This window comes from Centruroides sculpturatus, unplaced genomic scaffold (genome assembly GCF_000671375.1).
Source record: "Centruroides sculpturatus isolate CEXI.00-Female unplaced genomic scaffold, Cexi_2.0 scaffold381, whole genome shotgun sequence".
Lineage (NCBI taxonomy): Eukaryota > Metazoa > Arthropoda > Arachnida > Scorpiones > Buthidae > Centruroides > Centruroides sculpturatus.
In genome coordinates this window covers 75,565-87,308 of record NW_019384670.1, presented here as the reverse complement: position 1 = coordinate 87,308, position 11,744 = coordinate 75,565, and the positions used below count along the sequence as shown (strand labels likewise).

The 11,744-nt window shown below is 29.6% G+C and overlaps 1 protein-coding gene across 2 annotated transcripts in view; it reads left to right on the top strand.

Moving 5' to 3' along the window:
* LOC111626687 (vacuole membrane protein 1-like) overlaps positions 1 to 11,744 on the top strand; it is an 81,116-nt gene that overhangs the window by 47,035 nt on the left and 22,337 nt on the right. For both annotated transcript variants that reach the window (XM_023370168.1, XM_023370170.1), the window contains one exon: positions 5,213 to 5,391. In XM_023370168.1, coding sequence (XP_023225936.1) covers positions 5,213 to 5,391 — 179 coding nt within the window. The remainder of the gene's footprint in view (positions 1 to 5,212; positions 5,392 to 11,744) is intronic.

Below are 11,744 nucleotides of genomic sequence, written 5' to 3'. Positions count from 1 at the left end.
AAAAATCTTGCCTTCACGGGTCTTGTTTTTATAAAGTTTACCACTTTAATAATTATATCAATCACAAGATTTAATTCAGGTGAAATATTTTTTGTAGCCAGGGCCTCCCTATGTATGACGCAATGTGTCCATTTTGCATTTGGTGCCTTGGTTTTAATGAGAGCTTGAAGTCCTCCATATTGCCCTGACATCGCGCGAGCTCCATCTGTACACACACCAACACAGTTCTCCCATTGAATGTTATTTTCTTTCATGTATGAATCTATGATCGCAAACAAATCACTAGCCTTCCCGGTATCAGTCATTTCTTTGCAAAATAACAAATCCTCACATACATTTGCTCCTTCCATGTACCGCACGTAACATATTAATTGAGCGTCGTTATTACTGTCTGTCGCTTCATCCAGTTGAATGGCATATAAACCAGAAAGTTTTTCCACAATTTGCTCATTAATGTCTTCAGCTATGTCATGAATGCGACGACTAATCGTATTGTTAGAAAGAGGAATATTTTTTATTTCTTTAGCCGCCGATTCTCCAATCATTACTGATACCATATCAATCGCTGCAGGTAAAATAAGATCTTCAGCAATCGTGTGTGGTTTCTTGCATTTGGCAATACGGTGAGCGACCTTATAAGAGGCGAGCAGTGCTTTGGAGGAAATAGATGCTCTGGAAAACAAGGATGTCGACTGATGTTTCAGTTCTCGCAATTTTCTTGCAAAAAAATCTCGCGGTTTTCCTTGTAAATTACTGTGAACTGTTTCTAAATGACGTTTCAATTTATTAGGAAGCATACTTTCAGCTGCCAGCACCTTATGACAAACAACACATTGGGGTAGTTCCACATTTCCTTTGCTAACGTAAGTAAATCCAAAATCTAAATATTGGTCATCATATTTTCTGTATTTTTTTCGTTTTTCTACAGTTTCCTTTGTACTCTTTCCTGAGTCTTCAACACGTTTTCTATTTATTTGAATAAAGTTATCCATTTTACAATGCGCAATTTAAATAGAACACACTTGAAATCAAAACACTGATTCTTCAATGCTTGTAATCGACGAAAACAAAAGACTAAACGAAAGAGCGGGAAATTGGAGAAGCGGGGTGATGAGACGCATGCGCAGCGCACTCACTCATTACGTCGTGTGCAGGCGACCGGTGGGTATCGTCTCGCGACTCCCCTATGAAAGCGCCGCGACTCCCCAGGGCATCGCGACGCACAGTTTGGGAAGCCCTGGTATAGAGTATCAAGATGTTTTATGAAAACAGAAGAAATGAATTGAGAAGTTTTCTAAATATTAAAATTATTTATAATTTTGATTTACTTGAGAAATTTTTGATCTGAAAATAATTTATAATCTGAAAAATTAAGTTTTCAGGTTATAAATAATAAAAGTTAATAAGATTATAAAAAATAATTCTTCCAAACATTCACGAGACATTGTTCTCACTACTTAGAGGCCTCACAACTGAACGTCACGACAGCATACACATTATGGTTGGCCTGTGTAGTCCAAAACTGTGCAGGAAAGTCAAATGGTTTTTTGTTTCTACTCCAGTGGCTTGTACCTGTACAGTTTTCCCCCACACACTAACAGGAATTCCTTAAGGCCAGGCCTGCACAGTTATTCCTCAAAGGATTTCCTCAACGTGTGTGGGACCCTTACTAATTTAGTTAATTTTATGTGTAACTTTATTATTTTACCACATAGTTAGCAGTATTATCAATCAATCAAATATTTTTATTTGTATTAAGGCTAAGCCTTATTACAGAGGGTATTTTTCCAATGATATATTAATATACATTTGTTATCTATCAATCGTTTAATATACATCATCTTCAAAATCATCAATAATATTACAATAACCGTTTAATAGTAAATTTTGTCGTTATTTATCTTTTAAATATTTTACTTTAAGTAACATAATTAGTAAAAAACAATTTTTTTAGTTTTATTAATTTATTATCATTTGATTAAAAATTTGATTATTTGATTGATCATTTGATTTGATTAAAAAAAATCATTAATTTTATACATTTGATTTAAATGATCAGATATGTCACAATTTAAAACTTGAATTTTTTACACGAGTCAGACAGCAATTCAGAACATATCTTAAGGTTTATTACTGAACTTCCAATATTCGCAACACAAGTAAATTCAGATGGATAGTCATTTTTTATTCTTCCATTTAAAATTATTAATTGTAGTTGTTGAGTATTTTTTATTAATTGAAGACCCAATCTGTTATGATTATTATCTTTTGATTTTCGGTTAAAGTAGATTAGATTATTTGGTCCTTTATATTCTGAATCTAATATCTGTGCAATTCTGGAGTTAAAATCACCAAATAATAATACATGTGGAGAGATATTTTTCCATTTTTCGAGATTTTTGAATATTTCATTTAGTAAGTCTATTTGGTCAAGCTGAACGTAAACTAACACTATAATAATTAACTTTTTGTATAAATGTTTCATTTCAGTATTATCAATTTGTAATAAGATTAGAATATAATTAGTTGCTTTTTGTATAAATTTTGCAGAACCAATGTTTTTTTTTACTATTAGACAAAGTCCTCCATGCGGTCTCCCAGGTCCTATTGGTTTCTGTGCGTCAGAAGATATAATTGTATATTCCATTCTATTTTTTATAATTTCATTAACTAGTGTGACTAGCCAGGTTTCAGTTATACCCAAGATATCAGTATTATATAGTAGTTAAAAGAAATCTTGAGTTTTTATTTTGTGGATTAAGACTTAACAGTTCCAGTTTGTGATATATAAGTTAAGATTATTTGAAATTTTAATATGTTGATCCTTTTCACATTCTAACTCTGAATTAATTATGTTATTGGGTTTTTCTGTAGAGAATACTTCAAAAAATCATCAGCGTATACTAATTGATCTTGGATATAACTATATGTAATTTTTTGACGATTAATTATCAGATAGTCATCACGCAGTTTTAGTTGTAATCCTTGTTTCTTAAAATCTGTATAATATTGTAAAAGTTTTTTTCTTCTTTTGCGAGAATCTTTATTTAAATCAGCTGACATATTAATTTCTTGCCAATTTCCCAGTGTCTTGTTATATTTCAATTTATTAAAGGCTGCAAGGATTCTATTTCTTAGTTGGTTTGATTTTAATACTATGCACTTAATTTGAATATTTGAATTAGGTATTGAATATATATTTACTATATCTTCTGATTCGCTGCAAATTATTTTTAAAGTATTAGAAAAAAATGTTGCTAATTCATTTTTAGTAATATTTTTAAGCTGATTTGTATAATCATAAATTATAATTTTATTATTATTCATAGTGTTAGTCATAGTATCCAGTTTATATTGAGTTAGTTCATTTTCTAGTCTTAGTTTGGTAAATTCATTTTCTATTTTATCATTTCTTATCCTTATTTGTTGAATTTGATCTTTAAATTCTTTAATTTCATTTTGAATTATATTAATTTCTTGTCTTATAAGTGAAAATTGACTCACCAGCTTATCATTACTATTAGTTATTAGTTTGACTATCTTCTTCCATAATTCTGCTGTTGAAATGTCTATTTGTTCCACAAGTAATTGTTCTTGTGAGGAAGTTAAATTAATTAGCTCATCTGTTTGAAATAATGATTCGGCTCTTCTAGGTTCAGTATAATCAGTGATAAGGTTTGAATCTGGTTCCAATGGTTTAATACTATCAGTCAGCAATTTTTGACAAGTAAGTGGTGGTCTTCCTCTCTTTGTTGGAGTTTTCTGTAAGGGACCGGGATTTGGTTCTATTCCAGCAATCAATAACAATAAAGTAAGAAGCTTGATATTATTCCTTTTAGTCAAAAATAATTAAAAATTCTTCATTACTTGAAAAAGTAGATTAAGTATGGAAGTAGGAAAAAGTTCATGCCAACAGCTATGATGATCGGAGCACCCCCATTAGCATTATTATTCCTCATGATTAAACCTTGTCACAATTTTTAATCTCTTGTTTCATAAGCTTTAAACATGAGAAACAATAACAGTAATAATAATGCTAATAAGTAATAATAATGCAGTAAAATGATAAAATAATAATGTTACACAAAAAAATAAACTAAAATTTTGATGGGTCGAACCTACTTGACTAACTCTAATGCTTAGCATCTTATTCACTTGGCCATAGCCACTCTTGTTTATGAAAGTTCCAAACACTTATAAGCTAAACACTAAATTTTTAGAAGCCTGCTTTTTGGAAATATTTGAAAATTGGGTCCTTTATTTAGACAAGGATCTGTTTGTGTTTAAGTCTACATGATCATCAAGTATCATTCAAATTGGAGACATGAAAGTTTGCCATCTCCTTGTAAATGACAGTTTAACATGTTACTTTTGCTTTCTAGATGCCAAACTGATAAGTCTACCAGCACCTGCATTAATTAGTAAGTAAAACTGGTGCAATAAATAATTTGAAGAGATGAAAAAATTTAAAACTGGCAAAATGGTGGCAACATTTAAAATTTTCCAGAGCAACCCATATACACCATACTCGTGTGTGTGTGTATTCCTTACATTTCAAAAAATATACATATATATTGAAATGTAAGGAAATTTTTACACTAAAAAAATTTAAAATAAGCAGATATTTTTTAAATTTTTATGGACCATTGCATTACACTGTGAAATTAAGAATGGGTTGATATCACTATTATTTAATATAGCTTAAATGCTCAAGAACTTTTACTTGAGAATAATTGTGACAGTGATCTGGTCTTAAGAAAATCATATAAATTTATAATAGTCCCTGAACTTCTAAATTTTTAATGATATCTGAACAAACTGGACTTATTAGAACAATTTCAGAATGGTTGTCAAAAATTCCTGGAACAAAAAGGAAATATTACTTGAAAAATTTTAAATTATAGAGATTTATAGATTGTTCATTCTATTTCAGTTCTTTGTTATCTGTGTTACGGATAAAGATTTATTTTTGAATTTCTTTCTTTTGAAATTTTTACTTTTACTTTTTTGGTTTTTTGTGGATATAAAACCTGAGCTCTTCTAATAAATTGCAAAAAAAGTACAAAAACAAGTGTGTTTATAACATATACTGTATAAAATTTTAAATCCTAAAAATTTGGGATTCAAAATTCTTGAAATCTTTCATTTATTTCTTATAATCAATTCTGTTAATTTTTGATACATTTTAATTAATTTTATTCATTTCTCACAGATTCCTAATCCACTTTTTGACCTGGCAGGAATAACTTGTGGTCATTTTCTAGTTCCTTTCTGGACATTTTTTGGTGCAACACTTATTGGCAAAGCAATTATAAAGATGCATATTCAAAAATTATTTGTTATCATCGCCTTTAATGAGCATCATGTTGGATATGTTCTGGAACTTATTAAGTAAGTAAATAAATTGAAAATATAAATAATGCTCTTTTTTTTCAATAGGATTTTCCATAAAAATGACTAGTTTTGGATGTATTTAAAATTCCATCTTTAGGTTCATTCATTCTTTTAAAAAGTCTTTTATATATTGAAACAATTATATAAATAATATAAATTTTAAGTAAGATAAACAAAAATTAAAATAAGCTATAAAATGAAAATATCATGAATGGTATTTTGAAGACTCTTCCATTTCCTATATGAGCTTCCATGCATTGAGAATTTTTCTTTTTTGAGTTAATGCAGTCCTCAAACTTTGCTCATGGTTACATATTTTACAAATTTCAGCAAACTTGCATGGTTTGGATTTTTACTAGGATTACAATCATTAATCAATTCGACTACACTTCATTTTTCTGTTGTGAGGCAAAGATTGCTCATGTTCTATTGAATTTCTAAAGTCTAATGCCAACAATATGTTCTCTTGTGTGCATTGACAAAGATCTAGAAGCATGTCCTAACAACTTTGGAATAGACATATAGAAAAAAAATATTTCCTTTTGGACTATACATATAATTGAGTCCATCTTCATTTGCATGTGAAGGGACAAATGAAGATGGACTCGATTATATGTATAGTCTGAAAGGAAATATATTTTTTCTACATGTGAATTTGTCCTGGCAGATTTTTTAATATATTTTTTTAACTTTGAAATAGCTTTTCTCAAAGCAAAAGAATTAATATGAAACAGATTCCATTCTTAATGTTGATTGGTATACTTCTGAGAATGCATTAACTCAAAATTATAAATGCATTTCAATTCATGAATGTTTTTTTTATTATAAACCTCAAATAATCATAATGTTTGCTTTTATATCATTTATATAAATGCTCTGACATTTGAAGAAACTTTAGAAAACTCACCTTTGAAACAAAGAAAGAACCTAAAGATGACTGTTAAATATAATCAAATGTTTTAATTGTTTTGAAAAAAGCTACTGGAAATAAATATGAATATTTTCTTTGTGTCATATTATATCATATTTGTACATTTTAAATTGTCTCATCAGAATTACTTATATAAATATGTGAATGCCAAGCCAAGTTTGTTAATTTCCATAATTTATAATTACTAATTTATTAATATTGATAAAGCTATTTTATATTTTAACTTCAAAAAGTGTTAACAATGGATTGCAATAGTCATTTTTTAATTTTAGTGCAAGATATTAATAATATAAATATAATAAGTTCAATATTGCAATCATTGAAATTATTAGAGATTGGAGAGTTTTAGCTTGTATTTATTTTTCCGTAGAATGTAAATTTTTGTGTAACAGTTCTAGATAATTATTTACTTATAATGTAATTGAGATGGGTTGATAATGATAATAATAATAATAAGCACAGAGCCCAAACGGTTAGGAGTTGAAAGTTGAAATTTGGTACACAGTTAGGGAACATCATGACAACGTACACTAAGAAGGGATTTTTTTTTAAATCCTCCCGTAGGGAAGAGGGACAGGATTAAAGCTTACTGTGAAGAACTTGGATTCTGTTATACTATTTTAGATGCAGTTTTTTGTGTTTTTCATTGTGTTTTAATAGGGTATGCCATGAGAATGCACATTAAGAAGGGATTTTTCGAAATTCCCACTGTGGGGGGAGAGGATTAACCTGAAGAACTCAGCTTCTACTGTACTATTTTAGATGCCTTTCCTACATTTATGTGGGAAATCTAATGTATTTTTAGACCCTTCTAAAAATTCTCAACAATAGTGTTTCATTTATATTTCAATTTAGTGTTTCATTATATATGAAGTTGACACAGGGAGTGCATGCACATAAGTTCTCTTTATTCAAACTTTTCATCATAAATATGAATTCAAACATAAAATCGAACATTAATTATGAATTATTCTGGAAGATCCAGCTTATTTTTCAAATTTATTAAACCTGAAGAAGAACCCAGAAAGAGTTATGAAAACGTTTGTTATTCATCACTTAGTGGTACTATGCACCAGTTAGTGGTTGCTGTGAATCTTAATTATTATTCCAGTGTGGTAAGCAGATATCTAAAAATTTTCTAATTAGTCTCGAAAGAGGGGGATCTAATTCTTGCACCTGGTGAAAACGGGTAATAAGATTGGCTATAATCTAATAATCTTAATCTTTGCTATCGTTACTTTTTGCCCGAGCAACATCTGCTAGTGATAAATAAGTTTATGCACATTCTATGACTCAGTTAACTTGATAAACTGAATAGTAAAATATTCATATTTTTTTGTTTAATTAAATAGCTAACAAAGTAATTATAATTATAAAGTACTATGCAGAACCACTTTGTACTAAATTTTCTTTCTACACTAACAAGGAGAGCCTACGGCTTTGGGGTAACGGATTTTGATGATCTTTGGTTTAGAGGTAGTACACCATGTGAGTGTACTACCTGTAAAATACTAAAGTGCAATACTCAAATATAATCAAGAAAATCGAACTTAAAGTTTTTTAGCACTTTATATATAAATTATACGTACTTCTATTTGAGCGTCCTGTGGCAGAGTGGTAACGAGTCCGATTCATAAGCTTGAGTTCTCGGGTTCGATTCTCGCGTATAATTTTTTTTTTAATTCATAAATACTTATAATGTATTTATTTATTTACTCATTCATTTATTTCTTATTATTTATTTATTTTAATTTAATTTCTACTATTCCAAGTCTAATATTTTTATACTTTTGTTGACAATAACGGCGCATTCTTGACACCTATGTGTCAACTTTCCCATCTAATTGTTATCACTAACGGTGACCGATCTAATTCTCACTAGGAGCGTTTTTTCTATCGGAGTTCTTTTTCACTCACTCTTTAACAGTTCGTTTCTAAATTTCGACACGAATAGACGTATTTGTGTAGTAAAACTTATTTTGAAAAATTATTTTATAATCGAAAAATGTCGTCAAGAGAAGCAAGTTCTTCACGTTGTGACGAAAAAACTGTTGATGATACCTTTTAAAAAAGCAGCATTTATTTGTTGTTCTTGGTGTAGACAGAATTTTTGTTTTGAATGTTTTTATCATAAGTATCATTCACGATCATGTACATCTGACAATGATATGTAATTATATAATATTGCTTCAATAAATTATATTCGTTTTTCTTGGTTATATTTGAGTTTTGCACTTTACAAGTTAGTATTTTACATCACTGTATAAAGAGTTATCATCAACAGTTTTTTCGTCACAACGTGAAGAACTTGCTTCTCTTGACGACATTTTTTGATTATAAAATAATTTTTCAAAATAAGTTTTACTACACAAATACGTCTATTCGTGTCGAAATTTAGAAACGAACTGTTAAAGAGTGAGTGAAAAAGAACTCTGATAGAAAAACGCTCCTAGTGAGAATTAGATCGGTCACCGTTAGTGATAACAATTAGATGGGAAAGTTGACACATAGGTGTCAAGAATGCGCCGTTATTGTCAACAAAAGTATAAAAATATTAGACTTGGAATAGTAGAAATTAAATTAAAATAAATAAATAATAAGAAATGAATGAGTAAATAAATAAATACATTATAAGTATTTATGAATTAAAAAAAAAATTATACGCGAGAATCGAACCCGAGAACTCAAGCTTATGAATCGGACTCGTTACCACTCTGCCACAGGACGCTCAAATAGAAGTACGTATAATTTATATATAAAGTGCTAAAAAACTTTAAGTTCGATTTTCTTGATTATATTTGAGTATTGCACTTTAGTATTTTACACGTAGTACACTCACATGGTGTACTACTTCTACACCAAAGATTGTCAAAATCCGTTACCCCAAAGCCGTAGGCTCTCCTTGTAAATAATTTAATATAGTTTATAAAAATAGCGAAATGGAATAAGTCAAAATTGATAAATTCTAATAGTTTTTTGTTGATTTTTGTTTGAATTTCATGAAAAATTGAGAAATACTGTAATAAAATATAACCATTTTGTATTACAGTAAATTTGATTATCTGTCACACTTTTAAATGTGAAGTGCTAAATTCAGTTTTGGGAAATAAGTAGAATTACTGTATTTTTTTGATTTCTTGCTAGTGTGCTAGTTAAGGTACTATATTGTATATAAATATTGCATTGTACAGTAAATAAGCAGTTAGTTGACTGTACAGTACTGTATATATAGGATTGTGTATTAATTGTGGATTGTAAATTAATAAATTCTTCCAGGGGCGCTTCCAACGTTCGTCAATGTTGGTGAGTTTTTGAGCGAGCTATTTTTATTGAATTATAGTGCTTTGGATATGTTTACTTCTACAAAGTGTCTGGTTCTTCATCTTGGTTTCATTAAAGATTTTGATATATATTTATTATTATGTGCTTTATTGGTAATTGGAGGTATTGAATCTAACCCTGGACCGATGTCTCGCACTCCACTTCCTCCCATCTTTCAAAGTCATCTATATCAGTTATTGGAAAACGTCAAAGATCTCCTAGTGAACAGACTTTGAAATCTCAGCGATTGGAATCTTTTTTTCCTCCTCTGGTTTCTTCTTCAAATGTACCCCAAACTTTATTTTCCTTTTTAGAAAAAAAATTGATACCATTTTGACTAAACTTGAAGATTTATCTACTAAATTTGAATGGTTGGCAAATTTGCATAAAGATTTTGAACAACGTCTCCTCAATGTAGAGAAGAAGGTGGAAGACATTTCAAATTTAAATACCTCATCTACTGCTTCGACCTTCTATTTCTTATATCTTTTGGATTCATCAATAAATGAACGTCAGAGAAATAATATTGTTATTGCTGGATTAGAGGGAAACTCATCTGAAGTTTTGTCCTTGGCTTCCGATATTTTAACATCTATTAAAAGACCTAGTGGCGACTCAATTTTGGTGAAAGATCTTAAAATAATCTCAAAAACAAATTGATGGTGGCTAAACTTGATATTGTCTCCGATAAAAAACTCATTTACCAGAATGTTCATAATATTCAGAGGAGGGAAGGATGCTCTAGGGTAAAGTTTTTTGATGATTTATATTGGAGATCGAGAATTAGGAGAAAAAATCTTTTTCCTTTTTTATCAAGATTTATCAAGATTTTATCAAGATTATCCTATTTTTAACAATCAGATCTCGTATACGCATCTTTTCCGGCTAAGAAGACCGGAAAAGATGCATATACGAGAGCTGATTGTTTAACAATAAATGGAGAAAACTTTACGTTTGATTTAATAAATAATAAGCTGATGAAAATCGATCCTTTTTTATCACCAGGGAAGTCATTGGATTGTCGAATGGACGAGAATTAAAAACTTCAATTGTTATTCCTTATTCAGAGGTTTCTTCATGGAATAGTCAAGGTTCATTGTTTGATAACTTTTCTGATAAGAGTTTTGTTGATTTTGTATTATCATATGATATTGTTGGTATAACTGAATCATGGATGACATTTTCGGTGAAAACCTTTCTTTCATCATTGGATTCTCAATTTTATTTTACTAAATTGTTAGCTCATAAACTTGAGGGACCTGGAAGACCATCTGGAGGCTTGTTTTTAATGGTTTCTTGGAAACTTGGTAAGTTAGAAATTTGTCATCTCTCTGATAACATTATTATGGCTAAACTTATATTTGATAAACTTCTGTTTAAGGATCATCCTGGGCTCTTAATTGTTCTGGTCTATATGTCTATTCATAAATATGATTCATTGATTGAGTATCTTGATAGATTGATTTTGGATTTTAAAGATGATGATGACATCCTGATCCTTGGTGATTCTAACACTAGAATTGCTTCCGAAGTAGATACACTATATATAGGTTCTAATAGAAATTTTCATAATATTAGAAAGTCTAAAGATAAGATTTATAACTATAGAGGAAAGAGATTTTTGAACTTGGTCAAATCTTATGGAATGATTCTATTGAATGGTCGTTTTGTTACTGATTCTCCTGCTAATTTTACATTTATTTCCTCTTTGGGTGCATCAGTTATTGACTTGATAGCCATAAATCCTGCATTAGTTGATAACTTGGTGGATTTTAGAGTTTTGAATAAATTTGATTCTGACCATCTCCCCATTTCTATTGAGCTCAGGTTTGATTCTCTTCTTCTCAGTAAAGAATTGCCTATTGAGAAACGTCGTTATGTGTGGAGATCTTCATGTTTGGATAAGTATTTGTATAGTGTCACTAAGCGATATGCATATATTAAGGGTGGATTTTTTTTGGATTATTTTTCATTTTATTCGTCTTTTGTTGATGTGATTCTTGAGTCTGTAATTCAAAGTAACATGTATGTTAAATATGATTGTTCAAGAAAATTTGTAAAGTCTTGGTTTGACATTGATTGTCTACTACTGAAGAGA